The sequence below is a fragment of the Cotesia glomerata genome, linkage group LG10 (genome assembly GCF_020080835.1).
Source record: "Cotesia glomerata isolate CgM1 linkage group LG10, MPM_Cglom_v2.3, whole genome shotgun sequence".
NCBI lineage: Eukaryota > Metazoa > Arthropoda > Insecta > Hymenoptera > Braconidae > Cotesia > Cotesia glomerata.
In genome coordinates this window covers 13,095,464-13,112,951 of record NC_058167.1, presented here as the reverse complement: position 1 = coordinate 13,112,951, position 17,488 = coordinate 13,095,464, and the positions used below count along the sequence as shown (strand labels likewise).

Sequence of the window (17,488 nt, the reverse complement as noted above, 5' to 3'; positions counted from 1 at the left end):
AAACAGAGAAACTTAAGTTGCTGTTAAACAAGCTCAAGCTGTCTAATTATCTTATATATTTATAAACTATAATATATTAAGTCTTGTAAATTTATATTTATGTAATAGTTGTTGATGATTATGCACAGAAAATAAAATGTTTTTCAATCAAATACATAATTTTGAAGAACTTAATCTTCTTGATTTGAAGTAAAAAATTCTTTAACTAATAAATTTTTCTTGATTTAAGGAAATTTTACTTGATTCAAAAATTTTTTGTCTTGATTCAAGACAATTACCCTCTTCAAAATTATTTTCTTAGGTCAAGAATTTTTCTCTCGAACCAAGTTAATTTTTTTTCAGTATGCAAATATTATTTTTTTATGATTATAATTATATTATTTTATATTAAAGAGAGTTTATTTTTTTCAGAGGGAAGCTGGGATCCAGCTGACAGGTGCGAGAGACTTGCCAGTGGTTTTGGATGTTAGCAGGCGCGGGGGTGGCTAAAAAGGCCCCGCCGCCCGGCACGGGTCTCGATGCCGGTCCCTATATCACAGACTTTTTCGCTAACCTCCAGCCTGGTACCCAAGGAGGAATCATCAAACATGCCCTTCATAGACGACGAATTGCTATGGTGCCCTGACAACGATGGCAAAATGGTTGATTTAACTCAATGTTTACAAGTTTGTATTTTTATGAGATTAAGTATTTTTATTACTTGATAAATTTATTTTAAACTTTTCATTTATTGACAATTAAATTTATTTTTATGAAAGTAAAATTAAAAATTTTGTATTAATATTCAGTAAAAAATATTTTTTTTTTTATAGTGTAACTTTTATATAAGTTGATAAAATCAAAAAAAATTCAATGTAAATTTATTATTTTAAATCACAAACTCTTATTTTCATTAAAGTAATGATGAAATTCTTAGAAATTTGAACGAAAGTTAATAAGATGACTAAATTTATAAATTTTATAGGAAAAAAAATGTATTTATTTTATTAAAGTCACGTTCAAGATTTAAATTAATTAAAAGCTATATTTTAAATACAAGAATTTGATATGATAATAATTTATTCAAAAATTAATGTTTAATAATGAATACAAATCAACATTTTAATTAGCAAATCTTCCATTTATACGAAAAAAACAATTAGTTCATAATTTATTATCACTTTAAAAAACCATTTAATATCTAATAGAGGTATAATATTTTGGTTTGAATAGTTCAAATAATTTATAATTGGACTATTGCTCCATCAAAATGTTAAAAAATCACCCTCTAAAAAATAAGGAATTAGACAAATTGCTAATTAGACCGTCGAAATTTTTACTAATGTAGTCAAAACTCAAAATAAATCTTACTTGATAAATAACTTCATCCAAATTATTGAGATTCATATTTATAAATAACAGCCTAAAGATAAAAGAGAATTGACTAAAATAACTTTATTTTCCAGGAAAATAACCCAGCACAATCAGTTGAATTTTCAGCAATGGAACTGAGTGCTTTCGTGGGTGCGCCAACAGCCTCCAGTGTGCCTTCAGAAGACGGGGAAGGTGTATCAAATGTTAGCGAGGAGCCATTTGATACCTTGGATACATTTTTACGAGAATTGCAAGCCGATTTGGCGGAAGCGAGCCAACCGACTTCAACAACCACACCGCTCAGTACAATAACCCCGTGTAGGCGGCAGAGGTATAACATCGCCGCAGCGAATCCTCTTCTAGCCGGTGCGTACTCGTTTACAATTAATCTATCGAACTAGGTATTAATGATCCTTTAAATCCATGTGTTTTGAATTTCAGAAAAATTAGCCGCTCCGTCTATTCAATTATCACCAGTGTCTTCTACATCCTACGCTGCACGAGCAGAGATCAAGTCTGAAGAGATCATCACCGAGGGCAGCAAAGGTAGGACTCTTTTTTACCACCCGTAATTTATTGCCATATATTACCCTGAATTATTTTCCTTACCAACTGTCGGCCTTACCGACCAAATATAAGTAAACCAAATTAATCTTCACTCGATCACCGCGACTGCGACCTTACCGACCTGTTGGACACTTCCAATCGGTACCACAGTAATCTCTGAACGGGTAAACCGGATCGGACACACTTGATACGAAATTAGCATACGAGGACGAGGATGTTTTCGATGTTGTTTATTATAAACTCGTTTCCATCTCCATCTACATATCGAAAGACCCATGCGCGTGCATATGTATATGAATTATAGCTGGCTGTATCTGTGATGTCGTGATCAGATCAGTAATACAAACCGGTATGTAACTAGCAATACTGAAAGGGAAACCGGCCAAGGCCCGTACAAATTGCAAACGGGCATCCGCGTTAGCAATAATTGCGTAGCCATTCTCATACTTAAAAATTACTTGAGTAAAGGTAAACGGCGCACGCGTTCTACGCATCATGTTTATGCGTGGCCCAATTTCAACAATTTACAATCATTTCGTAACATTACGTACTTATATATCCATACACACATGTATACAAATTATTTATACGTAAAGTAACTTTGATCGCGCAATTTAGTCTTTACTTGTACGTGTCTTTATGTCATTTTATTATCTACCGAATACTTATATAATTTATGTTACTATTATTGGTATTGATATGCATTATTATTCATATTTTGCTATCAAATCTATTTCAAATTGCCCGGTATTCTATATATATATATTATTATTATTATTATCATCACATAAATATTTATTGTTTAGTAACACGTATAGAGAAATTATAATACCGTTTGGGAAATGTAATCAATTAAAGTCCTGTCACTTTTTCGTTTTATATTTAAATTTTAACCAGCGTTATCAACCTTTTGTCTCGTTTATCTCAACTCGTGATTCATCGTTTTTGAAATTAGCCATTGTAATTATAATTACAAAAATTTTTTTTATTGAAGATATACGGAAAGAACAAGATGACACTGGATATCATCCCAGATTATACTCAGTGTACTCAAAATTAATTCGACTCAAGAGAAAAATTCTTGAACCAAGAAAATAATTTTGAAGAGTTTCGTTGTCTTGAATAAAGATAAAAATTTCTTGAATCAAGTAAAATTTATTTAAACCAAGAAGAATTTCTTAGTTCAAGAATTTTTCTATTCAAATCAAGAAAAGGAAGTTCTTCAAAATTATTTATTTGATTTAAGTAAAATTTTTTTCTGTGTTTAATCTGGATTTTTCTAATTACTATCTGAAATTTTTTTTTACCACAGATATCACTGAGTATAATCTGGGATGATATCTAGTGTCATCTTGTTCTTTTCGTGTACGCACACTGAAAAAAAAATTTACTTGAACCAAAAGAAAAATTCTTGAACCAAGAAAATAATTTTTAAGAATTTCATTTGAATCAAGACGAAAAATTCTTGAATTAAGTAAAATTTTCTTAAACCAAGAAAAATTTCTTATTTCAAGAATTTTTCTACTAAAATTAAATTGATAAAATTCTTTAAAATTACTTTCATCTTTCAAGTTAATTTTTTTTGTGCATAAAATTAATAACAAATTAGCCGAGTTTTTCCTCATAAATTTTTGTCGCAATTCAAATCGTCGAATTAAACTCATTTGTCGGGAGAGACACTGTTTTTGATACATAAATATCTATTAAACCAAATGGGGAAATAGTATTTAAAGGCAATGAATAAAAAAAAGGAATGAAAATGTTGTGGAAATAAAAATTCTGATTCAACGATTATACTCCTTTTTTAGCTTAATAGTCAAGTTAATTTTACATTGAAATACTTTTTCTAGATTTATAGAGATATAGACATTCTGTACTAATATATATGTGCGTTATAAAAGGAAAATAATAATAAATTAGAAGTAAAAAAAGCTACATAAAGCATCAACTAAAGATCTAATACTAACACGCAATGAATTCGTAGGTAGTTTATGGATACTTTACTTGTTTTTGGGGCGTGTATCACTTTCGCTGTGTTTACAAGCCCGTGACAAATCTCACCGGATCCTCGCATCAATCACTAATATATTATATTTTATATTTCATACATGTACGTGCATATAACACTTATTTTCACTGTATTTATTAAGATAATAACTTATTTCATTTTTCCTTCTTAACACTCTAATAACTACCGCTGACTTTTCATCTTGAATAAGTAATATTTTTTTTCAATTCAGAGTTGATTTTTGCGAAGGAAATAGAAAGTTAACTATTTTTGACCAAACTAAACCCGGTGTTTGTAGTTGTAGATGTGGATATTATTTGGTTTAGTAGCCAAAAAGCGGTAGAACTATTTGGACCCTCCCGCGGAGATTCACCCCTGTCTCTTGCACTTGTTAGTTGTTACTGCGCTCCCTTGACCCTTTTTGTTGCCATAAATCTTGGACTCATAGCCCCAAGACCCCATGGCGGACCCCTAAAATAAATTCTGACTTCCCGATCTCTCTACCCTATGTCACTAGGGACTCAAACATTTGTCACTTCAATATTGCTTTGAACTAAGTCTTTTATTATTAAAATTTAGACTGACAAATGTCTATTTTATGAACTTAAAAAAAATTGAGTTAAAATTTTTTTTTCAATCATAATAATAGTAATAACAATAATAATAATTATTATTATTAAAAAAATTTTCAGTTTATTTAAAAAGTATAAAATATTTTATTAAAAAAAATAATTTAATTAACTAGCAATCTTGCAGTCACTATGTAACTGCCGTAACTTGTGTACTATAAATCAATAAAATTTTTCTTTATTAAATAATGAGTTTTGTTAAATTACACTGTACTTTCTTAACTATTGATGTATTTAAAGATATAAGCTCATCCCGATGTTACACTCATCAAGAGCTTTCATTTGAGTACCCACATGCATTTTTGATATATTTTTCATATATACATATATGTAATATATATAAATATATGAAAAGTTGATGTGGGTACTCAAATGAAAGGTCTTGATGAGTATAACATCGGGATGAGCTTATATCTTTAAAAATGTCAATAGTTCACGAGATACAAGGTCATTCCTTAATTACGTTAAATTGCACTGTACTTTCATAACTATTAACATTTTTAAAGATATAAGTTCATTCCGATGTTACACTCATCAAGAGCTTTCATTTGAGTACCCACATGCATTTTTGATATATTTTTCTTATATACATATATATAATATATACATACATGAAAAATTGATGTGGGTACTTAAATGAAAGGTCTTGATGAGTGTAACATCGGGATGAGCTTATATCTTTAACCCTTCAGTACCCACGTTCTTTTTAGTGTCTCACTTGCACTGCAGCGACATCCTATAAGTTGAATGTTGTTGCGTGAGAAAAATTCTCATAGCGAGAGTACTGAAGGGTTAAAAATGACAATAGTTCACGAGATACAAGGTCATTTCTTAATTATGCATCTAAAGATAGAACGATACCAAATTTAACCATTAAAACCCATTTTGTCATATAAATACACTGGCCACAAAATTTTGCTTATTCTCTTAATGATATAGATAATAACAACAATAAAAAAAATCACACTGTAATGAAAATTGAAATTTCAATGAACAATAAAACTTTCCTGTAAGTTGTCTGTACTGATAATTATAATTGAAAATAACTAGTTTAAACTACAATGTAAACTAATAACAGGTACTTATTCTCGTCATTAGTTATGACGCGAAACAAAAGAACCAGTCTTTTAAAATTAATTGTCATAATTAATCATTTATTGCTGTATAAAATAATTAAAATGATTATAAAGAATTCCTCTAAAAAAATTTTATTATCAAAACATCTATACCTTACAAGTCTACGTCTGCTCAAACAAAAAATAGACTTAAGGTTACCAGTTCGCTCAACTTTTCCAAGTACGTCATACCGTCATATTCAGATAATAGTAATAGTAATGATAATAATAATAGTAACACTGAAGGCTGAAGATGAATTTAATAAAATAAAATCCTAAACATTCTCTGTAATTAATATTTTATTAAAAATAAAGAGAAAGAGAGAGAGAGAGAGAGATAATAGTGATAGATAAAAATAAAGAGATAGAATTTTGTTGATGTGGAGTATCTTTAGCCTCCTATTCGGGAATTGAGAAACTGGCTTCCTAGTATTGCCTCATGGCCCGATAACATGTATATATGCAATGTACAATACACAATATGCAATATACAATGTACACACCGTCTTAGTTCAGCTAGAGCTTGACACCACAATCTACATGCATAATATAAACATACATACAGTTACACATCAAACACCGCAAGATCCCACAATGTATACATCTATGTATCTATATATTCAAGAGAGATGTTTTAAACTCGGTGAATCGGTGAATCGGTGAGTAGTGGCATGATAGCTGACGGCTACTTGTATAATATTAATGCTCGGATTCGCACTATACCACGCAAGGAATCGCTTCCAACACACGTCGCTAACTGGTATGCTACATTGACTGGAGTGTTGACATTTTGTGTAATCGGGGTCAGGGCTTCCAATCATTTTAGTCTATTGCCGCTTCTTTTTTCACTTTTTATTCACTTATTTAAGCGTCAATGTTTCTCTGATGCCGGGCTTTTATTTTATTTTATTTTATCTAGAATATTCGCTCCAATTCGAAACAAAATTTAACCTAAATGATCATTTTTTCTACACTGAGAAAAAAAATTTTTTTGTCCAGAAAAAAATTTCTTGGCTCACGAATCGTTTAAAATAAATTTTGGCTTTTTGACAAAAAAATATCAATATCTATCATGATAATAAAATATTGGCATTAATTTTGATAGATTAACAAACGAATAGGTTCACTTGAATTAAACAAAAAATAATTCGATTAATCCGATCAATTCTTAAGACAAGAAAATTTTCTCAAGAGTAATACTTTTTTTTCTCAGTGTAATTTAATTTATAACTCTTTTTATTGAAAAAGAAAACTAGCAGAGAAAAATCCAGTAAATTTTCAATTTATCACCCTAAAAATTTCAATAAAAATTTATAGTATGAATCAAAATTTCCTTTAGAAATTTTACATAAAAATATTAATTTTTGTAATCTCTGGGGAAATTTTATGTAACAAAAAAACTTTGTTTCTATCCCCTTTACATCAGTGATAGCGATGAAATTATAGTTACTCTGGAGTATGATCGAATTAGTTGTTAACTTCCTAAAGCTATATTTGTCTATTAAACTCTGCTAATAATTTAAAAAAAATTAAAATAATTATTTACTTCATAGTTTTTAAATTAAATATTATTTAAAATTTTTTAAACTAAAGTTGATTCAAGAGAAAAATTCTTGAACCAAGGATATAATTTTGAAGAGGGTATAATTGTCTTGAATCAAGTAAAATTTCTTTAAATCAAGAAAAATTTCCTTAAATCAAGAATTTTTCTACTCAAATCAAGAATATTAATTTCTTCAAAATTATATACTTGATTCAAGAACATTTTTTTTCTGTGTACATTCTCAAAAACGCTTCAAACATTTAATGGCTGTACACGTTAATGAATCGCAAAATTGCTAAATTGCGGGACCTCTCATATCCGTGACAATTTAATGGTAAAAAAAAAATAAAAATAATAATAAACCCGGTGGAAATGCGTACGTGTATAAAGAGTCGATCTATCGTGAACCATGTAATCCTTTATCCTTGGACCCTATCCTATGTGCCGGCAGGTAAACAGTTTCGCAAGAGAATCGCGGTTTGCCATCGAGAATTTCCTTATACACGGTTAGCTACTCACTCATCGAGCGCGATCGCAATCTTTATCTGTTTCTTTTTATTTTATTATTTTAACGTACTTTTATTATATTTTTTCTTCCTTCTCATATAAATATATATACTTTTAAATCACATTGCCGTATTTTATCAAAACTCGATAATTAACGCATATAAACAACAAATTTAATTAACTGAATTGCATTATTTAAAAAAATATTACGTTTTATTTGTGAAAGGTCGGTAAATATTTGCGATTAATTTATTCCTAAACATTATTACATTTTGTTTTTAAACAATTGTGTGTGTAATTGATAAATTTAATTCCACATATTAATAAATAAATATTATATTTTATGTACGGAAATAATTGATCAAGATTGTCGTGACACGTGTGCTTGTATGGCGAATTAACGTTCGCGGTTTGACATACGGAGAGCGACGTCTCTCCTTCTCTCTCACAATTTACAATCACATTAGTATTTACAGTATTTACCGACATACCTATAGGTATATATATATATATATACATGGGCACATTGGGCACAAAAAAAAGAGGGAATGGCAACGCAACAGTTTACAACCAAGTACGTTACGTCAGTGAAAGTGTTATGCCAATGTGGGCCGAGGCTAACCTGTAAGCCCTGTCTCCATACTCGCTTATGATACAAGCCTATACGGACTTACTTCTATACATACATTATTATGACGCATCTTTTCGATCCCGAATCAACGCAACAATAAAGTGTAATCAACTCTCTCGAGATAAATCACATTTTGCCTTTGTACCCCTTCAGTATGCTGTAGCAATCAAGGGTGTGTATGCACTTATATGTCCGGAAATTCCTTTCAACAATTTTCTTCGGATGTAATGAACCGAAGCGCATTTATTTTGAAAATAAATTTTAAAAATATTTCACTCGAAAATTTACTTCTCATACAAAAAAAAAATTAACTTGAATCAAGTAAATAATTTTAAAGAATTTCATCTTCTTGATTTGAGTAGAAAAATTCTTAAACTAAGAAATTTTTCTTGACTTTAGTAAATCTTACTTGATTCAAAAATTTTTCGTCTTGATTCAAGTAAAATTTTTTTTTCAGTCCAGAAACTTTAGCGAATCTGCACTTGATTTTTAAATTTTATTAGAATTTCACGAGATACAAGACAGTTTAATTTAGATATTCATATTCGGTTGATATTTAAATTTTATATCCATTTGAAATTAAAATTGAAGGATTCATTTATTCATAACTGGCCTGGATAACTAAAATTATTATTTTTTTATAATTTCGCGGTATTGATATTGATCTTTTTTAGTTTGACACAACGGAAGTCGGGAAGCTTTTATCTGGTTGTTCCTTTTTATACTGATTAATATTCAAAACTTTTATTAGAATTGATCGACAAATTTGGGTTGATAGAATTGAAACCGAAAATAATTATATTGGATTAATTAAAAAAATTCTGCATAAAATTATTTTGAAGAATTTTTTTAGCTTCCTGCTAAGAAAATTATTTTAAAAAATTTGTTTAAATCAAACAAGAAATTTTTTTTTAAATCAATTCAGTTTTTTATCTTTTTACTAATTTTACCAACTTTTCTATAAATTTTCCTTCTTATAAATTATTAGATTTAAATGGTCGACCTATTAATTAACCACGTCTTAAAATGCACAAGTATTGATTGCTAACCAGACAGAGTTCAATAACCAAAAAAAAAAAATATATTTTTATTTTTCTTTAAAAAATTCTTTAAAAAATGATTTTTTTTCAGACGTGTCATTCAAGCGATATCTCAGATTGTATACACATATGTATCCTCCACAATATCCAACTAAAATAAAGTATCATGCATAAAGAATAAAGATAGCTAGTTATAAAATTTTATAGAGTTATTTCCGTAGAACAATGAAAATTAATAATAAATGTAATATCGTCGGTGACTCAATGTGTCGGCGACAATCGATCTGCATATTATATTCCCGCACACCCATTACAGTCTATATATCTATATTTTTCTATAACCCTCTATATTTTACTGGTCGCCGGAACATCCATCCAGACAGAGTATTTATATTTTAATTTAATTTTGAAATTAATGCAAAAGCAATACAAATCACGTAACATCTTTGTGGTTTAAAATTGAATTTAAAAATGATTATCTGACTCTTGACTCGCGACCTCATTCGCGACTTCTCAAATCCATTTGTTAATATAGCGTTAATTAATAACGAGTCTCGTCGGGAATTATTATATTTGGAAAATAAATTTTGTCTGGGTCACATTTTCTATCAATGGAGTGGATAAACGGGCAATCAATAGTGTGTCTTGTCACTTATACTGTTGCAATAAATGTAACAATAAATAAAACATTTCACTTAACATAATAGATGTCTATTTATCGAATAAAGCAAATCAAAGCTTATCAATCAATGGATTGAATTAAAAAATATGTTTACAAATCGATCAATTAATTTTAATAATAATAAAGAAACTTCCTCATTAAGTATGAGCGATAGTGTTAATAAATAAAATACTTGTTATTTTTTAGACGTTATTTATTTATAAATAGTGTGTGTTTGCAATGAGTCTATTAGCATAGAGCATAGACTGCCATGCACGAGGGCCTTGACACATACCACCGTCAGCATTGCATGCGATAACAAAAAGTTAAATCTATTTATCACGATTTATCGGTAATTCCGAGCTGACTGCTGATACACACGCACGTCTGAGAATTTACAGGCTTTAAATACATATTATAAATATATGTGTGGACGGATAATGTATGGTGTATATCTGGACAATCTTTACTTGGATTACATGATATACAGCTCGTACAACACCGGACAAATGTGATTAAACAAATTACTTTTTACTTTTTTCCTTCTTACAGTCATAATTATTGCTTTTTAATGCTTTTGTTCGATGGTTTTATCGTTATTTTAGTATATTTAGTGTTAATTTTAAATTCTTAGACGATTATTATCAAACTGGGGTGGTAATTTGGTTTTTTGTTGTTTATTGTTCTGTGGAAAATTATTTTGTTTTATTTAAATTTTATGAGTTTTAATTTAAAGCTTTTGATTTGTAGATTATATTGTGAGTTTTTTTGGACCCAGACTTTCAATTATATCTGACAGATTTTTTTGCAATAGATTCTATAGATGTTACTTGAAAAAATAGGCTTAATTTTCCAGAAATTTTTCATATTTATACACTACAAAAAAATTTAACTTGAATCAAGATGAAAATTTTTGAACCAAAAAAATAATTTTGAAGAGTTTCATTGTCTTGAATCAAGACGAAAAATTCTTGAATCAAGTAAGATTTACTAAAGTTAAGAAAAATTTCTTAGTTTAAGAATTTTTCTACTCAAATCAAGAAAAGTGAAATTCTTCAAAATTATTCACTTGATTCAAGTAAATTTTTTTTTCTGTGTACACTGATATAAAAATTAACTTGATTTAAAAGAGAAACTCTAGAACCAAGAAAATCATTTCGAGAAGTCTTGAATCAAGCAGAAAAATTCTTCGATCAAGTAAAATTTATTTGAAAGGATCAATCAAATTTTATTTTCAATCAAATTAATTATCTTATCAATAATTTGAATTAAAAATTAAGCTCAGACTTTTAATAATAAATAAAAAGTGTTTTGTTAGTAGGATAAAAATTTATTCCGTAAAATATTAATAAAGACCAAAAAAAATCTTAGACCATAAATTAACATTTCAACTTTGGTTATTGATTACATTGTTAATAATTTTCGAAAAATCAATTGATTTAAAATCTTTTGCAACTTTAATCAATTAAAAAAAAATTATAATAAATCATACAGCTGAAAAAAAATTACGTACAAAACATATTCAGGGCTTAAGATTTCACAAAATCCAGCAATTTAATTTCTTCTAAAAAAAAATAAGATTATAAATATAATTTCAAAGTAAAAATCCGCATCCGTAAAACTCACTGGTTCGTTTCCTAATTTCTATTCATAATAAATATGACAGGACAATGAATATAAAAAATAATAATCGGGACTAAAAACAGTGAAAGCCGGACGTGTGTAATTTAAAAATATTTTGAAAATGAACTTTTTCCCCGTTAAAACTAAAATAATAATAAAATCAGAGACACAAGGAATCGATAAAAACTTTGTGGCTCATACACTCCTCTTTAGTCACCGGTTGTTTTTCAGTATCATTATTGTTACTTGTTTATTAATAACTTTTTTCATTCTTTTCCCGCTTTATTATACCCTATATCAATTTTTTTTTTATATCTATACATTATGTCCATACTTGTTGTCCGATGATGTACTAAGCCGGAGGATAATATAATTTAGCAAGTTTTTCACGATGAAAATTACATGAAGCGCGTGTTATGAGTTGGTAACCAGTGGACGATCGACGACCACAAAAGACATACATGTCATACATGCCAGCTAGCTGGTAACTCAAGGTAGAGGTAGAGGTATAGGATACGGTAAACGAATATATAGCATACAGAGGATAATTGTATGTGGAGAACGCGGACGAGATAAAAGAATGTGAACGGTAGTCCGTAGGTCGAAGGGACAACAAGGGACGACGGTCTTCTGTTCTAAAGCAAATTAGCATATCTGAGTGAGCTTCGATCACTATTATGTACTAGTATAGTCACCGGCACATGTACGGCTACATTGTCCTCTGGATAATGTATCAACTTATACATACACATGTATGTACTACACCGGCAACCAGAGATTCAATTCTACAGACCATTGACGCTAAAACACTCAATGTATCCGTTATCCCTGTTCATGTTACCTAAAAAAGAACATTACATTATTTTACGTTACATTAATTCCTCCAGAGTTCGCTTCATGAGGAACAATAAAAACAGCTGATTGTTTTTAAACAAATTAATTGAGAAAAAGTCGTTAGTTCAGTTGATAGATAACTTTGTTGAGTGCCTACTAATTGTTCTGTTTTATTTTTATTTTTATTTTATACTTTAGCTTCGGTTGTGATAATTAAGCTGTCAACCATTTGTTGTTAGTATAAGAAATTGTTTTTATTTATTTTTCAAAAACAAATCTATAGAAGTAATTATTTAATATTTTTTTATACAAGTAGAATCAATATTTATTATAAATTAATTGTACTTTAAAATTTAGACATTTTGACTCTGAAAAATTTTGAATTTTTTGTTTTTGAACAGTGATAAGAAATTTAATTTCATTTGAGAGGCAAAAATTTCAAATTTAAAACATAATTTAGATGAATTACTTTGTCTTGGATCAATTAAAAAAATTTTTTGTCCAAGAAATTGTTCTTAATTTAAAGAAATTTTATTTTTTTTAGTGTAACTTTTCAAATTAATGTTTTTATGTCTAGATTATTTTTTCTTGAATCAGTTAATATTTTATCAGCATATGAGTAAGGTTTGGAAAGGTTTCACTGCAAAATGTCATATATAATGTAATTCTGAGAATAATATAATTATTGTCAGAGATGCGGCGAGTATTTCTGAGCCCAGATTTGAAGACATTTAAATTATTCACTTGAAGTATTTCTGAGACTATTAAATTACTTGTAACTCTGTAGAATAAATAAAATGCAGGAAATAGGTGTATCTCTTTTTGAATTTCCATAAAGAAATGTCTGTATTGTTCTATATTTTTCATCTGAACAAATTAACTTAGTTTCAACAAAAATCAAATTAATGTTCATTTAAAAATCATTCCTATTAGTAAGCCTCGACTCGTATCAGTAAATTTTATATTAAACAAAAAGTAGAGCTGTTCTTTTGAATTGATAAAATAGATCAAATATTCATTGAAATGATTTTTGTTTCTGATACTTTTGAACTTTAATGCCGTCATCCCCCAGGTCGATTTCAAATCCAGAAAAAATTCTAAAATATTCACCTTTTAGCATAAATATTAATCAGCATCAGTATTCATATTTTATACTGAGCTTTCTGCTATTTTACTTGTAAAAAATCTTTCAAATATCAGTCTAAACTAATAAACAAAATTAATTATGACTTTTTCAATATTTATTCGATTTTAAAGCCATAGATATTTATTTAATTTTTTATTTTCACAAAAATTTTAATATTTAATTTTTCAAGTGGTCTTGTAATTTTATTTAGAGCCAGAGAATTTTAAAATAAGCTTTCAATCTATCTTAAAATAATAATTAAAATTCAAAAATAGTTATTATCAACTTTCTAATTACCAAATTGTCTAATTTCATATTTTTTAGAATATAAATTATTTAAAATTTTCCGATAATAATAATCCATAAAAATATTATTTGAGTAATCTAATGTCCTAGATATTGATTTTAATTTTACACATTAAAAAAATATAATTTCCTTTTTTTCCGCATAAATTAATGATGTAAAATTGATCCAGACAATTTGCTAATTATATCGCCGTTATACTGTATAACAGATAATTTTGGCATATGACAAATGGTAAGGACGTGAGGTAGGACATGAAGGAAACGAGTACAAGTTCCTTGAAAAAGTATTCGTAATGTCTGTGTGTTGCGTACATAAAAGAATAAGTAACAGAAGTAAAGTAAAGAAGCTCTACCCGATCCGGGAGAAAAATAAGGTTAAGCTGAGTAGAAACTAGGCGTCGAGACGTCCGGACGTTTTGGAGGTTGTGAGCCGGGTGACTGGAGGGTAGGTGGAGGGTGGTTGCTCTTTCCAAGGTCGTCTGGGGCGATTCTATCGATTTACCCCGGGGAGTCCTTTCCCTTTCCTCCCTTTCCTTTTCTTTTCGCCATACTAGCTAATGCCTAACTCCCTAACCGACGTATGTAGCACCGCCGCGTCGCAGTTTTCGCGTACCCTCCCTTTTCCCTTATATTACTGTTGCTGTAGGAAACGCAGACTTGCGTCAATACGCCGGGAAAAATTTATACCTTGTAATCATCTCATATTTTATTCAAATCACCCTTCAGGCGACATACTCCCAAGTATCGATCACCTGTTAGGCTTAAACGTTCCATTATCTTTTTAAAAGTAATATTTAAAAATTACACCGCTTTGTAAGCTATATATATCCGTATTACCGGTAATAGGACTCGAATCGGGTCTAGTTAGATAACGATTCGACCAGAATAAATCCGGATACTCTACAAGTACTCTACACCCTTTCCTTATAAAAAGGATCAAAGTACTTTTTTAGATAACTGATGCTGAACTAATGTCCTTTTGTTTCCTCAAATACAAACTTTCCTGATATATTGTTAGTATTATTTTTATTATTATAAATATTGTCATATTATTATTATGGTAGTGGTTATTTTTAAAAATTCATTTTCCAACCCTTGTATTTAAAAATCATATTTATTCCCGCGGTCTTATTCGCCAATTATCGACGGGTGAATAGAATGTAAACTTCTGGTCTATAAATAATAAATAACATGTATAATAAACCAGGGTAACATATCCTCCCCTTAATGCGTATAACACATGGTTTCAAAATTTTTTATTTATACCATAAAAAAACAATAATCGGGGTTTTTTTTTTTTTAATTAAGTACAATTGGGCTTGAATTTACATTCTAGGAGTCAATTATCAGCTTAGATAATTTTCTTTTAATTTTATTTAGAATTTTATGACATTAAAGTTAGCAGTCACTTATTAATCTTTTAATTTTATTTATCAAAAAAATTATTTTTAAAAAATTGCATTTTTTATTTTGTAAAATTTCTACATGTCAATTTTTTTTTTAAATTTTTTTTGCCATAATTTCTTTGCTATAAAATTTTTAAAATTATTAAATATGTGCTAAATTAATTTTCATTAGAATTTTTCATGCACTGATAAAAAAAATAATTTTATTCAAGCACAAAAATTTTCAATAAAAATACAATTTTGAAGTATTTCTTTTTGAATCAAGCAAAAAAATTTTTTTTACTTCAAGTAATTTTTATTTAAGTTTATTAAATTTTCCAAAATAATTTTTTTAATAAAAAAAATTATTACCAAATATCTGAATTTAATTTTTCAAAGTTTTCGAAGTTATGAACATTACAAAAAAAAATTTTCTGATTCAAGAATTTGATTACTTGACTATTTAACTTTTGAACGTAGTACTAAAAAAGTTCAAATCAGAATTTTTGCATAAGAGAAAAAATTATTTAAACAAAAAATCTTTTAAAGTATTTTTTCGATTTAAAATTATTTTTCTAAAATTGTCTATCAGTGTCTCATCGATCAATAACATAAAAGTATACATATAAATGGTTTCGTGTCACTGATGTAACTACCAACCTCAATTAACGCAAAAAGAGCGAAATATGTAATGGCTAATAGCAATGAAATAATAATCAGTGAAGCATGAGGGTGAAAAATAAGCCGAGGTTAAAAAGTTGTTGAGTTTTGTCGTTTTCGTTTTCTGAAGTGGCATATTATATGGAGGGCGCAGAGGGAGACATTATGTCTCAAGTCTAGACTGATGAGGGGTCAGACCGGGCAAAGAAGTAAAGCAAAGCATAAAGGATCTACTTCTCGAGTTTTAGCTGAGGTTTTGTCTGCGTGTGTGTAATATCTACAATAGGGACCTATAATCATAATATATAACGTATAATGGGGATCTTTGAAACTAGAGAAGAGAAGAGAAGGAAGATATGGTTGGTAAATGACAACAGCGAAAGTTCCGGCGGCTGTACTGGCAAGTATCCAAGTATACAAGTGGGTGGATGGTGGAATAGGCTCGATTCGAGAAACAGTGAAAGTCCTCCATACTATCCTGCTGGCAATCCTGCCGCTCGATAACCCGCACACACCAAGGTCACGGTCGCTGGCTGGCGGATAGTTGACTGGCTGCTTCAACGACTTATACTTTGACCCCTTAGCCACGCTCATGGTAAACATCTAGGTTTTTTTATCTTTTTTACTCCAAGTCGACTTATGTTGGATTCGATTTGGTGGGAATTCTATGACGCAGTATTTTGCTTGAGATAAAACTTACTTATCTGGTGTTTGGTGAGCACAGATGGACCTCAGAGGGGTTATTTCTGTCCTTTTTTATTTAAGATTGCTCATTTTTTGTTCAAATTTCAAGTTTTTATACATTTATTCGGAATTTATACAAAAAAAGGAATATTATGAAATTATATTTTGAACCTATACTGATAAAAAAGTTTACTTGATTCAAGAGTAAAAATTTTGAACTAAAAAAAATATACTTAAAGTACACAGTAAAAAATTTTTCGTCATTGTGTAGAGTGTTAAAATTTGTGTGTTGAATATTACACTCTAGTCTGTAGAATTTAACATTCTCATGTGTTGATTTAATGATTTAATACACTACAATGTTAAATTCTACACACTAGAGTTTAATATTCAACACACAAATTTTAACACTCTACACAATGACGACAAATTTTTTACTCAAGATTTTTTTTCTTGACTTAGAAAACTTATTTTCTTCGAAATAGTATTTTTGGTTTAAGATTTTTCTCTTGAGTCAATTTTTTTATAAGTATAGAAGATCATTTCAATGAATTTTTATTTTTATATAATCTAGCAGAAAAATCTTACTTGAATCAAGAAAATTTCTGCGATTTAATAACTTTGTTGCTTGATTTATAAAAATTAAATTTTTTAATTAAGTAATCTTTACTGGAAAATTTTTCTTTCAAAAGAAAAAATTTCATTTGATTTTCTGGACTTAAGAAAAAAATTTTTAAACTATGAAAAATTTAATTAAATTAAAAAAAAAATTTATTGGTATAAAATTAAAAAAGAATGCCAAATTTTAATTTTTCT

The 17,488-nt window shown here is 28.8% G+C and overlaps 1 protein-coding gene across 4 annotated transcripts in view; it reads left to right on the top strand.

Moving 5' to 3' along the window:
* The window catches only part of LOC123273146 (ecdysone-induced protein 74EF), a 114,092-nt gene that overhangs the window by 40,986 nt on the left and 55,618 nt on the right, over positions 1-17,488 (top strand). For all 4 annotated transcript variants that reach the window (XM_044740395.1, XM_044740394.1, XM_044740392.1 and 1 more), the window contains 3 exons: positions 412-665; positions 1,446-1,719; positions 1,795-1,899. In XM_044740395.1, coding sequence (XP_044596330.1) covers positions 519-665; positions 1,446-1,719; positions 1,795-1,899 — 526 coding nt within the window. In that variant the 5' untranslated portion in view covers positions 412-518. The remainder of the gene's footprint in view (positions 1-411; positions 666-1,445; positions 1,720-1,794; positions 1,900-17,488) is intronic.